Below are 20,047 nucleotides of genomic sequence, written 5' to 3'. Positions count from 1 at the left end.
GATTTCATAAGTTATTGAGAAGTACAAAGGAATTTTTCGTTCAAATTCCTTTGAATGTAACTAAGATCATGTTGTTAGTAGTGTAAAACACATTGTTCATTCATTGACGATACAAAACTTATCAAAAACTGGCGGTACTACGGAACCCACTATTGTGCGTGGCCGATTAATTGGCCGGCTTTTTCGCTTCCATTGGTCATTTGTCACGCGCAAACGGCACGCGCCATTTACAGACCCCGCCACTTTTTTTTCTTGTCGCAACTCGTATGACATTCGCATCCGCATAAAAATCCGCATTGATTTACGCGGATGCGGATGCAGATGCGGATGTCCAAATCTATGCGGATGCTCCGCATTTACGGAGGCGGATGCGGATATTCGCAACATCCCTGCTATAGTCTATAAAAATTATTACATTTGTGTTTATCGTGATTAAGCGCTCTCAAGAAAGAAATAGAGTTCTTTTGATGGAAATGTGATACCTCTAGATAATGATGGCTTAATCAAGCACTTACATCTTTAATAATAAAGCAATCCATTCAGTGTGCACAGACGTTTCACGTACGCAGTATTTTGTGCTTGTCCGATACGTAAGAAAAGTGGACCACAGACATAGATCAAGATAGATACCGAAGGTCGCTCCATTGGTATGAAAACGAGCGTGCCATTTTTTTCCTACCTACTATGACGTACCGATGATAAGAAACGTGTCCATTACCTAGGTCAACGTTTCTATTTGAATTTCTACAGCTCAATACGGCATTTTTAGGCATTTAAGCATTTAAAAAATTCCGATTGACGTGCGATACCGATAGCAGACTGGAACAGACTTTCGAAAGACGTTGGGAACGCGATGTGGGCCATGTGGCACGCGAAGTACAGACACATGACGTGGTATCTATATTGATCGATGTCAGTGGGTTTGATAGGTACGGACAAGACGTGGTGTGGTATTATATTATTCTAAAGATTCTTTCGCAAAAAAAGCTCTTCTATTTTTTAAACGTTACTAAACATAATTAAACGTATGAAATCAAAACAAGAGCCTTTACATGATAATAAAGAAAAAATATAAAACATTATTATCGCTGAAGGCTAGTACAACACATTAAAAAAAAAAAACTCAATCCTGCTCCATATTGTTTAAACTATAATGGGATGAAAAAAAGTTAAAAATATACTGCGAAGAGGCCAAGTGTAGTAACTAGTAAGGTATTATCTGCGTCTTAACAATGTACAAATAAATGATGTATGGGTAGACATGGGCATGTATCGACAATTTGCCCGTAAGCGATGGGCTGGAGTCGATAAAATAAGGTATTTTGTAAGAACGAAGTTTATAAAATGCCTCAATATATTTTATATTGTTATACGATCTTGGGACCAAGCTTTTTAGCACTAGCCTTAGCTTATTGCACTATTTTTTATATCTGGATGCGTTTCACTTAACGATGCAAAAAATCTTGATAATTTGTATAAAATAAGTAGGAACAAAGCGCAAGTTATTTGTTATCAATCGTCACTTTCAGTATTAATCAGCTTACTCCCTTATTAAAGTATATTTTTCTTTTTCTCATAATATATTATGATAAAAAAACACGTGGAATGGCGTACGCGTATAATTAATCATTGTCATGTAACTATTTCAAAGGACCAGAAAAAATCAAGTGCCAGATAAAGTTATCTGTTGTAAAGATATTTTTGTTAGTAATGGCTCAACATAATATTATGTATTTTATCGATAATATCATATAATTTTCGCATCCCTATAAGGTAAATGTAGGTAAATATGCAGAAAATTGGTGGCGCCGAGTGTAAAGTAACAACTATAATCAAGTAACATATTGATTTAATGGTGAACCAACTGACACATATTGCATCTAGGTAGTGGGTAAGATTCCTATAATAAGTACCTAAGGTAAGAACCCCAGTTATAAGCAATTAATATAATAATATTTTAGCAGGTTCTGAAAATGTTATTTTGCCATATTTCAGGTCTGAAAAATAGATATAGGCAGATTGTCAGCCTTCTATTATAAGCCCAAAAAAATAACAAAAAACGTTCAACCAAAGGAATATGTCAACAAACATAAACCCAGACAAAGATTGAGAACCTTATGTGAGCATAGTTTTTAGCTGTTCATTTTTAGGGTTCCGTAGCCAAATGGCAAAAAACGTAACCCTTATAGATTCGTCATGTCTGTCTGTCTGTCTGTCCGTCCGTAAGAGATATACTATTGAAACTTGGTATGTAAATGTAGTCTGTGAACCGCATTAAGATTTTGATACAAAAATGGAAAAATATTAAAAAATTTAGGGGTCCCCATAGGTACAACTGAAACAATTTTTTTTTCCTAACCTATTCGTGTGGGGTATCTATGGATAGGTCCTCAAAAATCATATTGAGGTTTCTAATACAATTTTTTTCTAACCTGAATAGTTTTGCGAGAGAGACTCTTCCAAAGTGGTAAAATGTGTGTCCCCCCCTCTAACTTCTAAAGTAGGGGCATGATAATTCTGAATAAAATATATATTGTACATCACTATAAAAACTACCAAGGAAAATTGGTTTGAACGAGATCCAGCAAAGTAGTTTTTTACGTCATAAATGGTAAACCTTAATTTAACTTTCATTAAATCAACTGAAATATAAAAATAAATCAAAAACCTTTTAATTTCATAGAAATAAACCTTATTGCTGCTGCGGAACCCTTCATGGGTGAGTCCAACTCGCACTTGGCCGGTTTTTTATAGGTTAGGTTAGGTATAGGTTTTTGTCATGTTTGTCTAGTATTCTTACAGCCGTAGCCGCAGGCAAAATCCATAAAAAATCGTATTCTATCCCATGTTATCATCTTTGTCCTGTCGTTATTCTTTTTTACATTGTTATTTTTGCCGTCCTAACAATAAATTGAATGACAAAATATGATAAAACTCTGATCAGATATACGTAACGAGAGGCGAGCGGCGCGGCGTTGTGTTACCGGCTGTACGCTGTACTGATGAATGCAGCTATTAAAGATAGGATCGCCTGGACAAGGGGACTGTTTCCAATGTTGGACGGCATCAGTACTTTTTTTTCATCATTTGGCATCAGTACTTAAAATAATGTGATATAATGTATGTGTCTTTTATAAGGTACCTACTGTTTAATTTGGTTTACGAGGCAAAATACAGTAAAAAATAAATACATAGTAGTGTAATTCAACTGTATTGTAGTGAGAAGGTAACAGACAGACAAACAAATGGATAACAGGCAGACGAATTTTGTAATAAATAAAATTTGTGATAACAGTAATGTCATATTATGTAGTGACAAAATAAATGATATACGTAAATATAGCATTTGGTTCGAAAGACCACGGCTAGGCTCGAAGGACCGTCGTTTGGCTCAAAGGACCATCGTCCGGTTCGAAGGACCACCGTTCGACAGTGGAGTCGCGCGCGGTGTCCGCGGCCCGCGGCCAGTAATTAGTTGTGTAGATTTACGCCGACAACCGCTACAATGTAACTAAATATAGACACACCATTACAATATCTTCGGTCCCGCTCGAGATACTGGATCTAGCTGAATATTTTTGTACTTTCGAGTTTGTTATGAAGTTTATCAAGTTGTTTATCATTAAACTTGCTGTGCGTAGTAAAATAGTAGCGCAGAAGTTGTTGAATTTTTACATTAATTTGGCCAAAAATTTGAATGTTGTTATGTTGGAGTGGCAGGGTTACACTCGCTCGCTCGAACGCGGAAGAGGGTAAAAATAATTTTACCCTCTTCCGCGTTCGAGCTCGATAAAAGACGAGCAGAGGGGTGGTCTGTTGAACACCATAGGCTTCTTCGCAAAAGCTGCTAAAGTACCCAAAATCGTATAATCATATTTTGTAAAGCAGTCGCGGTGTTGCCGCCTTTAAAATTTATTTTTATGGGATTTTACATAGTACCTACGTAGAAAACAAACATTGACATAAAACTAAGTTACAAGCCGAGTACATTTAAGATTTTAGAACATTATTAATGATTTAAATTTACATGTTTTCATGGGTTGTGTTCTAGGTGACGAAGCTGGACGACCTCAGCCCGGTGATATTCCTGAACAGAACGCGCGCGACCCTCAACTGCGCCGCCGGCTCCATGCAGGTCAGTACGCGCTGCCACTATAGTACTTGTATGCTGTTAAGCAATTTAGAAATAAATAAAATATATCTATGGACGCTTCACACCACGTCAGTCTGGCCCCGTGGTAACTACCTGAAGGACTTGTGTTACGAGTACCAGACAACGTAAATATATTTAATAATTTTATACTATACTTAAATTATGATTTTTAATATATAATACACATATTTATTACACATCCATGACCCAGGAACTTAGAAAACTTTTTTTGTTCCGTCGGCGGGATTCGAACCCGCGACCCCCGGCTTGAGCTACCGACAGCCCACCAACTGAGCCACAGAGGTCGTCAATCATCAATTTATCACTAGCAAACTAAGCAATTAGCATGGCCACCATATAAAGTTTTATTCTTTCGGTACCTAAAGTAGACAAAGTGATGGATTAACAAAGAAAATCTGTCAGTTGGTCCGCAAAAACTGTCAGCGTTTCTATTCTTTCGCATTTCTACTGTGGCCGTGCTAAGCCTGCTGGTAATCTAGAATAATTTAGATCATATAGAACAGATTTATGACTCCATACCTCCATATTTTTTTGTGGGTGGCTAATGGTTATCAGCGTCCAATTAACTTCAGTTTGGATTTTGCATTAAGAATTTTAAGCTATGTAATTTATTATTATACTACAAGGCTTTTTGGTGCGTGGTCAAAATATCAAATAACGCCGTCATGTTGAAATGTCTCTTGATATTCAAGTATCATTTTGCATGTGGCCGAATTGTACCCACTCACACCACTGTTGTAAGGTAGATTGGGGTCATTTTGACATTTGCGGTATAAGATGTTACGTACTTAATTAACGTTACGTAACGATGACGTAAATGGCATATCCTTTCTGCCTTGACGTATACGTCGTGCCATATCTCGAGTATTTAAACCAACCAAAATGCTGGAGAAAAGCTATACAAAGGAGCATATGGCATTACAAAAATATCCACATCCGTATATACAACCTTTTTTTTTTGAAAATCGGTTGAAAAGCAATTTCTATTATTTGCCTGCGTCCTCCAATCTAGTCTAATCTAGCTCTTCCGTGCGTGTTCGGCCTCAGGCTGCGCCTTGACCCTCCAGGCGGTATTGTCCTCGCGTTCGCTGAACATTCTAAGCTATTTGCATTCAAATTGTACCCACAACACGAGCCATAACTCTTGAATGTAGATCTGTTGATTATGTGCTATAAAATAAAAATAATAAAAATAAATTGGTGATTGGTGAACCGAGACGTTATTCATCATGATTACTTTGAATGTGAACTTAAGGACGCTATCACATTTTTTCACAAATATCAGCGATTGTAGGTACCATTTTAAAGAATTAGGAGTCACACTGCGAGGATATTTTGGTTTCAAATGAAAGATAATATATTCATCTCCACGTATACGCCATTAAATTTTACAGCCGCATACAAAAAATTTTCACATAAATACGTTTTAACCATCACAATAATCGCAAAATATTAAAAAAATGGGGTTTGATTAGGTACCATTATAGCTAAATACACTGAACTAAGGAAAATAAATATACAAAAAAAATGTTGCTTATTTAGTCCCCTGTACGAATAGCTAAATATTTTATATAAAAATAAATAACATTTCTATTTATAAGAAAAATAAGAAACGCTCTCAAATTTCTTCATACATTTTCGCCCTATCAAGAACGCGGCGAGCGTCGTAACCGCCACTGTACAAGGCGCGCTGATATTGAATGTTATTTTAATGTTCTTAACGTCGATATTCGTACAACCTGCTAATTTTTGTAATAATTTTTGTGATAGCGTCCTTAATAGTTATTTATAAACCCAAAAACAAACGCTGTCACCTTGTTACTCTCTCTTCTAGGCAGACGGAGATATAATTTAGCCTCGTAATTAAAAACCAATTAAGAAGTCATAACAAATTCTCTTTATCTAGAATATGGATTTGCAGAAATAACGGAGTATATAGTTGAATTTTGCCAAAAACTGTATCCGGCTAGTCTTTAAAAGCTATTAAAATGTTATATCAGTCGTTATGTGGGTGGTATCTGCGGGGTCGCGGCCTACGCGACAACCTTACTAACACCTTCTAAATGCCAAGCTTTGGTAATATGTGATTCGTATTAGGAGCTATATTGCTCTCTTAGATTACTCATATGAGTAAGAGAGAGCATCAAACACATCGAGAAATCAAGTGCACATTATCCATATTGTACATGATTCTTACTTTGATCTTTCAGGGTCACAGGTTATATCCTATCCTACTAATATTATAAAGGCGAAAGTTTGTTTGGATGTATGGATGTATGGATGTGTGGATGTGTGGATGTATGGATGTTTGTTACTCTTTCACGCAAAAACTACTGAACGGATTTTAATGAAACTTTACAATAATATAGCTTATACATCAGAATAACACATAGGCTACAATTTTAACCGACTTTCAAAATGGAGGAGGTGTTATGTTCGTTTTCTTATATTCAACGATTACTCCGCCGTTTGTTAACCGAATTTTTCTTTTGGTATATAGGGTATCATCCCAATTTGGTATTATATTCACAAAAGTGGTGATCTGATGAAGGATCCATAAGTAATTGAGGGAACTCCTCAAAACTTATAGGGAAACATATGGTGACTTCGGTTTCGTGAGAAGTATTCTAAGCATATGCTACCAATAAGTAAGATTTTGCACCGAGGTATACCTGGTATACCGTGGTTCGGAAGGTGCTAAGAGAACTCCTGATTCTTTATAGATACAACTTTGGGAGTTTCGGCGTTGTTTTAAGAACAGAAAGCATATGCTAATATGCAAATTACATTCATCATTATCATCATCACTACCATATTATACCATTTCATAGTCTTTTAGATCGAGACTCGAGTTTGTCAAGCGATAATTAATAAAAAATCTATACCTACCTAATATTATAAACCTGAAGAGTATGTTTGCTTGAACGCGTCAATCTCAGGAACACTGACATAGTATGTACTACATTTGTACGTAGTACTTACTACCTCAGTGCTCAGGAAGTACAGGTCCGATTTAATAACATATTTCAGTGTTAGATAGATATATCGAGTAAGACTATAGGCTATATTATATTATCACGCTAAGACTAATACGACCGAAGAAACTCAGGAAAATGTGGGAAAAACGGGGGAAATATTTTTTATGGGAAAATGTACGGTTTCTGTAAAATTCCTAATTTACGCGGGCGAAGCCGCGCGGGACATCTAGTTTACATATACATACTTTAAACACCTTTTGGGAGGTCCTAAATTATTGAAAAAAAAACAGCCCTTCCTACTGAAATTCTCATGTTATAATATTATGAATGGCCCCGTTCGAGTTTCTTACGTCGGTTCTTCCGTAGGCATTGTAATTTCAGCATTAAAGTATTTTCGTAATACCAATTTTGAATAAAAATAATATATTTTATTTTTTGATGGATTAAATATTAAAAAACTTTCACACATAATATTTACATAAATACTACTATAATTTAGACTTTAGAGTAATTTTTTCTTGTGATTACGGTATTGATAATAAATTGTAACCACTATTCCAGATCGAGTTGAAGTTTAACGAGAAGTTCTACGGCATCGCGTACGCGGACTTCGACCGCCACTCCGCTTGCCAGGTCGCCGGCAAGGGGGCCACGTCCTACAAGCTGGAACTGCCGCTGAAGGGATGTGGGACCAAACAGGTGAATTACGTCAAACTAACTAACATTACTGCAATATTTTACTATACTGTAATTTAGGTACACAATAATTCAGTGCCTCGTGTTCAAAAGATGTAAAACCACCATTACCTAAGAGTATCAGAATGTTCTGGAAAACCTCATCTTTTGGTAACTTTAAGCTTCTTACGCAAATTGTTTTCGTCTTCCATTTGCTGAACAGTTTATATCAAGGCTGTTTTCAAAGACAAAAAGTTTGGCAGAAAATGTATGGAGCTTAACATTTAAGAGTCCTGATTAATTTATCTAATATTTATAGTAATCACCGACATTATGTGCGGCCGACAGTTTACCGATGGTTACGTTTGAAGCCAATCCATGAAACGAAAATATCGGCCGACTCGGTATCGTTGTAATATGCGCACTTCCATTCAGCTTCACACTGATCAAGAGCCAAACCAAACTATCGGCCGATTTAAAGTCTGCAGTCTGCGGGAGCACGCTCAAGGGTTGATGCACACCGCAAAGTGACGCGTAGATGCATTTCTAAATTTACATGGATTTGACAGATTCGCAAGACGTCTCACGCGTCTTTTTTACGTGGGAGAGCCATGCTTCGGCACGAATGGGCCGGCTCGACCGGAGAAATACCACGTTCTTACAGAAAACTGACGTGAAACAGCGCTAGCGCTGTGTTTCGCCGAGTGAGTGAGTTTACCGGAGGCCCAATCCCCTACCCTATTCCCTTCCCTACCCTCCCCTATTCCCTTCCCTTCCCATCCTTACCCTCTCCTATTACCCTGTTCCCTCTTAAAAGGCCGGCAACGCACTTGCAGCTCTTCTGATGCTGCGAGTGTCCATGGGCGACGGAAGTTGCTTTCCATCAGGTGACCCGTTTGCTCGTTTGCCCCCTTATTTAATAAAAAAAAAAAAAAAAAAGCGATTGTAATATCTGTCAAATCCATACAAATTTATGCGACGGCACGCCTCGCCTCGCCTCGTCGCGTTGCGGTCTGAATCAACCCACTGTCATTTTATAGCCACTATGGCATCGAAATATTCAAGAAACTATTCTAAGTAATTCTATTGTGGCTCAATCCCAGGACCCTCTCCGCGTGTTCACGAACAACATCGTGGTGCGGTTCCACCCGGGTCTGGAGATGGACGGCGACGAGGTCATCACCATCGTCTGCCGCTACCCCCCGCCCATCGTGCCCGCCTTCAAACCGCTTATATACACGTGAGTATACTTTTAGATAGGACACAGTTGGCAATATGGTTTGATGAGGCAAGCTGGAGTATTCAGGCTCAGAGCGTATAGGCGCCTCTTCACAATGGTCCACGCTGGCCCACTCGTCATCGCCATTGTGTAGACGGCATAATAGTGTATGATGGCAGACGATCTCCAGGCGTGGCGCGCAATGGCGTGGCCTGCAGTGGGCTATCGTGGGCCATTACGTACTGGCTACTTAATAGTTCTAGTAGCTATTATGCTCCAATTTCTACTAACCTATACCCCACCTTATTTTGCCCTACTATCGTTTATAATATTATGGAATGTTGCAAACATCTTGTTGGATTTGTCAGCCTTTTCTTTGGATTGTCTGGCCAATTCAACTATGCACGTAACGTTAAGCATGTAATTATTATTTACAAGTGTACAGTATTTGTAGTAGAGAGCGACATCGCGATTTAACCAGTATACAACGCCATCTATTTGTAAAATATAAAATTAATCCTATTTAAAAACTCAAAACTAAGAACCAATGTCGTGAACAGCTAACAATCCCTATGACTAATTAGCAGTTACTACTACACAGAGCAATAAAAAAAACATCTATTTCTTTCAGGCCAGAAGTCCCCGGTCCTCTTCCAGCGAAGACGCCGTTAGCGGGCACTCACATCCTGATGATCATCTGTGCTATTCTCTTCTTGACTCTGCTGCTGCTAGGTCTGGGAGTCTCCTACTTGTGCCTCAGAAGACGAGCCATACCAGCTCCAAGAAGACTGATAGATGACTCCTCTGCTTCGATCATCAGTAGAGAAAGCATACAGGGTAAGGCATTTTTTTAAAGAAGTTTTGCTCTTTTGGTGTTAAAGTAGATGACTTTCTTATTTTATTATATTCTCCAAAATAGTTTAAAGAGCAGAATAGAATACTGCTTGTAGAGCAGTCTTTTATCCTAAGATTCACATTTTTTATTTCCTGTGGAATAAATAGCTCAAACCTAATAATCTCAAAATTAGTCCTACGCCTTATTCTATTTATTTATTAATTAATTTAAATTAGGGGTGAAATTGCTATTCATCCAGCATAATCCTAACAGTATGCCAGTTGATATTAAGCCCTATGTCTATCCTCACAGAGGTGAAGATCCCCCGCGCGCACCCGGTATACCCCGTAGCGGCGGAGAGTGCTAGTGTGGTATCAGATACAATACCGTCTGACTACCCGTCAGAGACGCCGAGCGAGGCTGAGGCCGCGCACACCAACCAGGCCTTCATCATCAACGAGTATCAGAGTGAAGGTGAGAATAATGAAATTTTACAGCAATAGGCAATGATGATGATGAATTAAGGGTAGGGACGCTCTTGATCATTTAAGTTATGAAGCAAAAAAAAAAAAACTAGATCAAAATTGTCCCACACGTTTTGGATGCTACGACGCGATGCAACGAACAAATAAATAGACAGACAAACAGGTCAAACTTGTAAGTTGTAACACCACTCTCTTTTTAATCGGGGGTTCAAAGGGTCATCTTTCACTCGAGGACAGAATACTTATTCAGTAAGGTCGTGGAACGTAGAAAGTCGTACGTTGAAAAATATCATCATGTATAATATTCCACTTATTTAAAAAGTCACACACTATAGTATATTAATATTGCTACCGTGTTTCTAAAGTTGTATAATAGAAGGGTAGCTTTACTTCAGAGTTCAGGATAAGATATTACGTTCACACTTCTCTTTCTTTTATTTTCTGATCAGAATATTCTGGTAATAATTACCTAGATAAAAGTTGAATTATAGATTTTCTTAAATGGCAGGGCTGTATCTTGACTTACTATTATGATTATAGATCTCTTTAACCACGAATCATACCAATTTCCAGGTTACGGCGAAACGCACGAGACGAGCGTAACCAACGGGCGCGCGTTCGCTGCGGCGCCGGCGTTCGACGTGCGCGTCCGCGTGCAGCGCCCGCCCGCCCCGCCCTCGCCGCAGTCCACTATTACTACCACCGAGGTGGACGGTGGCAGCATGAGGTAGGATGGTGGTGTAGCAACATGCCGCTTTGGTTGTTCATATTAGTCTAGTGCGATGACCTTCAGACCGGCGCCAGCGTCGAGAGCTGTTAGGATATGTTGATTTTATTTTTCTATAAATTATTCAGTTTTTGGTAGTCTCTTATAGCATAACGCTTATAGTGAGACCGCATTGTCACTGAGGCACGACATGACACCCGACACGACACTTCACGATCTATATTACGTTTGTAAAACGTCAGTCCTATGGAACGTCGTATCGCGTCGTGTCATGTCGCTAGGATGACCGACATATTTCATACCATATAATATATGTAGTCGAAAGACAAAAAGTGACAGGTGGCACCATCACCCACGTTTTATTTTGAGCCGCGCGAGCGCGCGCCAATAGAGAATCACGACTCTGTATCTTTATTATAAACCAACCAAACATTACGCTACCTTAGTAATTACCATGTACTCGTATGATTTTGTGTTAATTTAACCTGGCTGTACCCAATACCTCCAGATTCCAGCTCCATATTACCTTACTTCCAGGCAAACCCACATTCTCGAGGAGCATGAGCGTCAGGAATCAGTACGCACGATGTCGCCAGGCGCGTTGCCGCTGCCCGCTCGAGACGCGCGCGCGCCCGCACCGCCGCGCCCGCCACGCCCACCGCAGTACACGCAGGTGCAACGACAGGTGAGACAGAGATAGTAGACGTTAGACAGAGATGGATGCTAACATGTGTGTTGGAGTGAAATAGAAGTTATAATATTGGAAAGTCTTGGTAAGGCTAATTTTATGTGTAATAATTTTTGGAACCGATGGTATAATTGTGTCTGTTTATTAATCATGATTAAAAACATTAAACAGAAATACTATTGGGACAGTACAAATGTATACCTCAATGTAATGAGTGTCTAATCAAATATTAGATATCACAAATCATTTGTTTATCATAAAATACCTAATAATAATCAAAACATCATCGAAATTAATTATTGAACCATAATATTATCAACATCAACTGTTACTAGACCTAATGGTAGTGTCTGAGAAATTAATTCATAATAACATGTAGATTGTAGATGGCAGTCCAACGTAATTTGGTCGGATGATGTTAAGCCGAGCAGATCACCAACCAACTTTCCGATTGGATAACGTAGGTCCGCCAACTGTCTATGAATCAATTTTTCTGATGGTACATCATTTCTATGTTCATATTTTGCACATAACCAAATCCGAATGATAGAAGTTTGGACCCCAAGAGTTGCTGAAACTCTTTTCTGCACCAAAAGTTCCCAAACTCAGTCATTCCATTGCACACATTGTGACTAACTAGGAATGGGCGCGCGGGCCGCGGTCCATCGCGTCGCTCAACACGGAGATGACTGACACACACTCTGTCACTGAAGTGACTGACGGTAGCCACGCGAAGATGTTCCATATCAAGGTAAGATCAAGGCAACTGGTAAGGTAAGCAAATGCCTTCGGAGGAAAAAAAAAGTAAATGCATACGCAGCGCGCACTGTAACAGGTAGTTTTTCGGCCCAAAAACAAAATAGCTCTATACCGACTATATAACTCTTTTATCCCATGGCAGCCAATCGAAGAGAGTTGTATTAGCACAACATGAACTTCCTTCACACCTGCTATTCACATTTAGTGCAGATTAGTCGGTACCCAAAATTTGAGCTACGTAGCTAGAGGCATTCACCTTGCTCAGCTATTCGCTTATTGCTTCTCTTTATTCAATTACTTTATACCACGATTACGAACATCCAATATTCATCATACAGAAAGCGCCACCACCGCCGCCAGTGATGAGGGAGCGGCTGGAGACAGAGGAGCAGGAACTGCTGATGGAAAGCCTGGAACCGCTACCGGCAGCTCCAGTTATGCCAGCCAGGTGAGCTATCAATAAATTTCTCTACGCTGTTGGGAGACTGCTGAGATTTTTAGTTAAGGTTGTCAACCGAACGAGTTAAAGATCCTCACACTTCCGCCATAATAGCGTAAAAGATATATTACCACTTTATCTACTGAAACGTTTGCCTAAAAAAATTACCTCATTCTTATGAATGCTCATTTATATGTTACTGAAGGATTTACAACAAATGTGGCATGCAGGAAAATGTCGCATCTTTACGGCTGCGGCTTCTAATTTTGCATTGACTGTGGCGCTCGCTTGCGCACAATGCGGTCTTGTCTATTTAGATACTCAATAAGAAGTTTTCGTGGCAAAATCTATATTCATCTCATTCCTCAGGAAACCCGAAATATCTTCACACGTGGTCGACGACGTGTTCCTCCGGACGATCACGGAGAAGAAGACGATAGAGGACATCGAGCGTCACAAGCGGCTGGTGACGGAGTACCGGCAGGTGCCCGCGCCGCAGCCGCAGTTCGACGTCACCATCCGCAACCACACCCTGCCCGAGGCGCAGTGGGAGAACTTCTCTGACATCAGCAGCGCCTCAGGGATGACGCTGACGCCGAAGATGGAGAGGGTGCCGCTGTCGTTGCCGCCGCAGAAGTATATTGGTGAGTAAAAGGCTTAAAACTATAACAATTATTAACAATCTAGATTACAATAATACGCCTTAGTCCAATGGGTGGGAAGGTATGCTTAATAAGAGGAGATTTAAGTGGATGAAATATTATATTATAGATCCAAATTACTCTCTGAGGGTGTATTGCAGAATGGGGGCGTGGTACGCGTCGCCAAATCTTACGCAATTGTGTATAAAAATGAGTACCTACTATACTAGTACCTATAAATTTTGTTTATTTCCAAGAAAATAAACAAAATTTATAGGCGATTTCCAATTTTGGTGGCTTGTCGCCGAACAATTTTACTATTTAATATCTAGACCGATTAACAGAAAACTTGATACTGGATTAGATTTTTATATAGTTGACTCTTCATAATATATCAATTTTATTGTTCTAACTTCTGTAGTTGAGTTTTTATGACACTTTAGGTCTGTCGCGGAGAATTTTTAAATTTTGGTGGGATTTACAAAACGTTGTTTCTAAAAAATACCATTGATCCCTTAAGCATAAAAAATACGCCATTTACATCATTCAGCCACACGCTAACCCGTTTATAGGTATTGAGGTGGCTGTGGGCTGGGTCGTACCATTTTCCAGCCAGAAATGAAAGAAAACCGTTTTATCACAAAACTTCCGATTTTATGCAATTTTGGTGCACTTAAATTATCCGACTTGTGGCAATAATATCATGTTGTTATTTTGAATATCGGTAGAGTTTTGGTTTGTTTATAGTTAAGTTAATGTGCTATAACTTTAGTGCACGAATTTTTTTTTAATGATTATTTTTCTCGCAAATTCCAATTTGTTTATTTTGTTGTGTAAAACATTATTTTTACAAAATACCATTGATTCTTGAAGCATAAAAAATACGCCATTCACCTCATTCTGTCATAAGCTTACTCGTCTAGGTGGTGGTTGTCGTACCAGTTTCTCGTAAACACCTAATCTCCAATTTTGGTGGAAACAAAAATTTCCACCAAAATTATATAAAAATGCAAGTTGTTGAAATCCACTCAAATATTGTAAAACATTTTAAAAATATTTTAATTTTATTTTAAGCACCCTGTTCTTGATCGAAAGAAATACATAAAATATATAAAAAATAATATTATCACAACGCTGGATTAGTATGTCATTTCGGTGGTTAAGCTTATCATATCGGTGCACAGAAATAAAAATCGGTGCCGGTTTATCATATCAGTGGAAATCAGAATTCAAACTGAATTTTCTCCTTAGTCTTAAATGATACGTTAATGATATTCAATTTGGGAACATTTTATATCCTAAAGAATACATAAAACCTGAAAAGTATATAAAATATGTATAAATAAAAAAGTTCACCGATATGATAAAAAAAAAGGTAATTTGTTGAAATTCACCCATTTGTAACATAAAGTTAATATACCTAGCGGAATAGAGCAACAATCTCGAGCTGTTAAACGAAACCGAAATTGGTTTCATATGTGTGTTAAAAATATGTGTACACTGTACGTAATACGTATACACTTACACAAGCATGATTGAACATGATTTCTATGAGATTAAATTGTCAACGTGCGGCACGTGCCGACTGGACGTCAAAAAAAGAGTGCTGCTGTCATGTATCACACGTCTCTTTTTACCACGCAGTGTTACTGATAGTGACATCTCTTTTGCTCAGGCCTTTGTTTCTTTATTCCGCTAGGTATATTAACTTTATGATTTGTAACCAATCAGAGGCTTACGAGATTCATGCGTGTACTTTTGAGGTTATAATATTGGAAATTTAGTGTGTGTAGTTAGCGTACATACATTCCTACATTATTCTGTGGCCTCTACCTATTGAACGTGTTATATCCTTCTAGGCAAGAGTGGCCCCGAGTTATTCTCCCCCGAGCTGATCAAGCAGACGAGCGCAGCGTACTCCGAGCTCCCGCTACTACCGGAACTGCCAGTGGCGCGCAACCCTCTCTTCCAAGATGACGAGGACGTGCCGCCGCCGACGCCCGCACCTCCGGTGCCGCCCAACTGGCCGCAGCTGACCCGTGTGCTGAGTACTGAAGCGCAGGATGAGGTACACTTTGGTTCTGTCTTATATCATAATATGTTAAGGAGTCACATTGCTCCATTTCGTTGGTGTGTCACCGCAGAAGGAACGTTACATTACGTAATGTCGCCGTTGCGATGTATTGATGGAACAATGGGCTGGTAGAGTGGGAGAGAGATGAAGCACTTTAATTTTTCTTCCTTGTACCTAAATGCATAAATATTTCGTTCCTACGACGCAAAGCGTTGCTCTAACTTGATAGGTTTTTATATTTACTAGACCTTAGACTTAGTCTCAACTCCCAGTCCATTTATAAAGAAATGCACTTTGAAAATGTTGACTTTCCAAATTGCGAAATAACTACCATTACCATATTCATGACTAACAATTCATGACTTACTAGATTTACAATACTAAACCCCAAAACAATTCCAGGTGCTATCAGAAACGGAGCGCGCGTACCGTCTGACGCGCGAGGAGCGTCTCCGCTGGCGCGAGCTGATCACTCACGAGAGCACTCTCCGCCGGGAGCTGGCCAGGTCCTCCACCAGGGAAGACTTCGTCCGCTTAGCCCACGACCAGAGATTCGCTCCGTTGTACGACCCACCCAAGTGGGAGGTTATCATTAGGATCTTGGCTCCACCTCCTGATAAACCGAAGGTAAGCTTGATTGGATGATTTAGTTTGTGGCATTAGGAATGATTTTAAAATCTTTTGGCATGCAGATTGAAGAGTAGTAGTAGTAAAAAGTTTGAAGGAGTTTTGCCATGCCCCAAATTCTGATTTGTCAATTTCAGTCTACTATTTATCTAGTTTTGATAACTTTTTAACTATGTTGACTTACAGATTCTATCTGATTTATAGACTCTATCTCTAGATGTCTGATAACAGAGAGTCAGAATTTAAACCCCAACAAATTTTCCAGAACCGCTACAGGAAGAAGTCTGAATGGGAGTCGCGGTCTCGCCGCAGCTCCCTGCCGACGCTGTACGAGTACGACAGCGACGCGACGTCACTCCGCGAGCCGCAGCGCTCCCGCCGGTCCTCGTACAGAAGCGACCATGTTGATATGAGGTGAGAAATTATAGACAGAGGCCCAGACACAATGCAGTCTACTGTACCAAATAACGGTGATCATGCCTTTATCATCGTAGTAAAGTTTATCACCGTCACCGGTTTCGGTGACGGTGGCTGGTTTCATTGAAACCAGGCCAGCTACGGAGGAGTAATTTTATAGTGCCCAAGTATGTTCGCAGTACACAAGAGCACTCTCTATTCCTTTACTCTCATAACCCAGTGGGACGGACGACCGACACGACTGGCGAGAGATCAGGCGTAGGACCGACTTTTTACATGCCCATCCGACGCATGGATCATCTTACTTGTCAGACAATCAGGTGATCAGCCTGCATTGTCCTAACCAAACTTGGAAATAACATGTTTCCAACGCGGGAATCGAACCCACGACCTCCGAGTCAAGAGCCGCGCTCTATACCACTAGACCACGGAGGCGTCACCCCCCATCTCACCACCAACACTATCAAAAACATGACAAAATATGGTTTTCCGTAGAGACAATGACGATATTATTGATGATGAGTATGATGATGGTGAAGAGGATAATAACAATAATGATGTTCCTCAGATCGATGTCAGAGATGATGGTGGACTACGCGCGGGAGCAGGCGGACAGCCACTCGGAGGTGTCGGCGGGCACGCTGCTCGGCCGCTACTACGACGACGACAGCGACTCCGAACATCCGTACCATCACAACCAGTGAGTATACTGCGCCATGTAGTGCTACAAGGGTTTGTTACCGTGTATAGAGTAACTGCCGAATGAATTAATAAAAACGCCATCATGTAAAGTGCAGCTGGGTAGACTTGCTGTTAATAATAATATCATCCACTCTGTTGCATTTTAACAAAATTTTATTTTTTTCTTGTTAATCCTCTGCCTAGGGGAAAGATTTGTAACAATATTTATCATTTAATATTAGCTCCTTCCACTTTTGCATACATCTATTTAGCTGTCATTTTCTGTTAAGTTTTCAAAGTTATAGTTCACAAAATCCGTGGGCTATTTTACACTTTTTATTGTCTACGCATTTTTTATTATTATTGACACCCAAATTTATTATTCACTCATTCACCCAAAAATATTCAAGTATCTAATTCTTGTTCACCAGGTCGTGGCGCAACTCCCTCCACCGGTCAGTCAGCCAGCCGTCACTGGCGCGGTCCGCCACCGAGGTGGTGGAGCAGTGGACCGCCCCCGACGGTGACGTCACACCCACACCCACGCGCCGACTTAGAGGTGGGTCTTGAGTTGTATGTACTAATTTGTGAGTTGAGCGTGGACTGATTTTTGAGTTGAGTGTGGACTAATTCATGAGTTGAGTCTGGACCGGTTATGAGTTGAATGTAAACTGATTTTTAGTTAACCGTTGACTGATGGGTGAGTTGAGTGTAAATTGATTTTTGAGTTGAGTGTGGACTGTTTTTTGAGTTATTAACTGCGTGGCTTTTGAGTTGCTGTGGGCTTATATTTAATAAGTAAAGCGTTTTTTTAATCGTATTGATTCAGATTCATATTTGAAAGTAAAAAAAAATGCTTTGCCTGGAACGTTAAGAGGATTACGCACCGCCGTTTTTCCATACAAACGCTGTCCCCTGTTTCCTCCTTGGATAATGCCGGTAGAGTTATGATTTTTTCCTGAATATCTATGGCCACTATTAGCATGTCCCTATGTTTTCCTTTTTTTTCATAATTTTATTATTAAAAAAGATAAGAACGTCCAAAAACCCAAAAAAAATGGCCAGATTTTCCTGTGTTCAAACACCCAGAAACTGGCTAGAATATACAAAAAAATAAATAAAACATAGGAACACAGCTCAAGCCTTGCTTTTAATTCTTAATGAAAAAATTACTTAAATCGGTTAAGTTTTGGAGAAGGAATCAGCGAACAACGAATCGAAGATTTTCTGTTCTTTTATTAGAACTTTTGTCGTGTTGTCTCTATCGCGCTATGCGGTGGGAGACTTGAGATTGGTGAGACAGCAATACATTTTCAAATACCTATTTTCAATTTCTCTCGCCCCTGGTGTATCCTCTTAAGTGTATGTGACTATAGTATTTTTATATTTTCCAGGGCCTCAAGGAATGACATCGTTCACAACATCCGAAGTGCGCACTTTCCAAGCATCCAGAGAATGGAGGGAGTAAATCGAAAAATGGCGTGTTCTTTAAACATAGGAACTTTAAATTCAACAGTGCCAATAAAAACGATTATATTGCAAAACACAGTCAGCACGAAAAAAATATGACTGTATGTTGCAACTGTAAAATATAAATATTTTAAAACTCAGGTTATGTATTCGGTGCGAAACAGTGCTTCTAGATCAAATTTAATTCTCACTGCCTTTTTTGATACTATATTGTTTTGTGAATGAAAAGAATTAGTTAATGTGACATCTTATAGTCAAAAAACTAAACTACTAATACAATATAATTATGGATATTCTATTGAAATTATTTATAAATTTTGGTGCGTAAATATTATTTTTCGATGAAATTTTAATTTAAATTATAACGTAAAACGTTGGTCGTCTGGTCTTCCATAGTCCAATATGACATAGTTTAACTTATCGTAGATACTACATTCCGTCCATATGAAGTGATATTTACAATTTACAATAAATTATATTTTCTGATATTATTTTTATTGACAAGGTACAATTAGCGAGTAAGTTCTTTCGTCTTCGAGTAGAATAAGTACTAATAAGTATTACTATGTATACAAATGAATAACTTTGCCAAAATTTCTGTCGCTTCTAGATTTTAGTGTATTTCTGACAAAATGCTTCACTGTAACCTTTTTTTACTTCTTAGGATATACCTATTATATTATTTTACTTTTCATTTGAGTGCTTTTTCTAACCCCGGCCAACTAGACGTAGGGATTAACATAGTTGTAAATACGGAATGGATACCTAGCGTTTGAGGCAATTTTGCTACATTTGGTAGTGATTCGTCTGTATTCTGTATAATTGTTACTAAATCAACAATTTACTAAATTTATACTTCATAAAGAACTTTTCGTTAAGTTTGTAAAACGAAATTTTATCTCTAAAATAACTTTTTACATTTTTTAATAATATATTCTACATACTAGTTGCGTCTTGCCTATTCGTGAACAGGAATATTTTTATACTAGGTACCATGAATTAATGCATTATAGAAAAAAAACTTGCCAAAATATATTTTTTTTTGTTTCTAAATGGATGAATACAGGCGAGGAGCATTACTTGCCTCAACTGCTATGTGAGTGTGGGAATTTTGGGATGGGTGTAAATGCTCAATTGTGAATGACAATATTTTTAATT

At 38.9% G+C, this 20,047-nt stretch overlaps 1 protein-coding gene across 3 annotated transcripts in view; it reads left to right on the top strand.

Moving 5' to 3' along the window:
• The window catches only part of LOC121729956, an 89,776-nt gene extending 70,829 nt beyond the window's left edge, over positions 1-18,947 (top strand). For 2 of the 3 annotated variants that reach the window (XM_042118715.1, XM_042118714.1), the window contains 16 exons: positions 4,052-4,135; positions 7,714-7,851; positions 8,931-9,067; positions 9,678-9,883; positions 10,194-10,355; positions 10,940-11,093; positions 11,631-11,778; positions 12,422-12,532; positions 12,879-12,988; positions 13,349-13,623; positions 15,480-15,688; positions 16,097-16,321; positions 16,587-16,735; positions 17,307-17,438; positions 17,851-17,978; positions 18,814-18,947. In XM_042118715.1, coding sequence (XP_041974649.1) covers positions 4,052-4,135; positions 7,714-7,851; positions 8,931-9,067; positions 9,678-9,883; positions 10,194-10,355; positions 10,940-11,093; positions 11,631-11,778; positions 12,422-12,532; positions 12,879-12,988; positions 13,349-13,623; positions 15,480-15,688; positions 16,097-16,321; positions 16,587-16,735; positions 17,307-17,438; positions 17,851-17,978; positions 18,814-18,887 — 2,442 coding nt within the window. In that variant the 3' untranslated portion in view covers positions 18,888-18,947. The remainder of the gene's footprint in view (positions 1-4,051; positions 4,136-7,713; positions 7,852-8,930; positions 9,068-9,677; positions 9,884-10,193; positions 10,356-10,939; positions 11,094-11,630; positions 11,779-12,421; positions 12,533-12,878; positions 12,989-13,348; positions 13,624-15,479; positions 15,689-16,096; positions 16,322-16,586; positions 16,736-17,306; positions 17,439-17,850; positions 17,979-18,813) is intronic. The other variant, XM_042118716.1, reaches the window with a different exon arrangement.
• Positions 18,948-20,047: the final 1,100 nt, after the last annotated feature.

Source organism: Aricia agestis, chromosome 8 (assembly GCF_905147365.1).
Source record: "Aricia agestis chromosome 8, ilAriAges1.1, whole genome shotgun sequence".
Classification (NCBI taxonomy): Eukaryota; Metazoa; Arthropoda; class Insecta; order Lepidoptera; family Lycaenidae; genus Aricia; species Aricia agestis.
The sequence above is the reverse complement of the archived record's forward strand: the minus strand, read 5'-3'. Positions and strand labels throughout refer to the sequence as shown.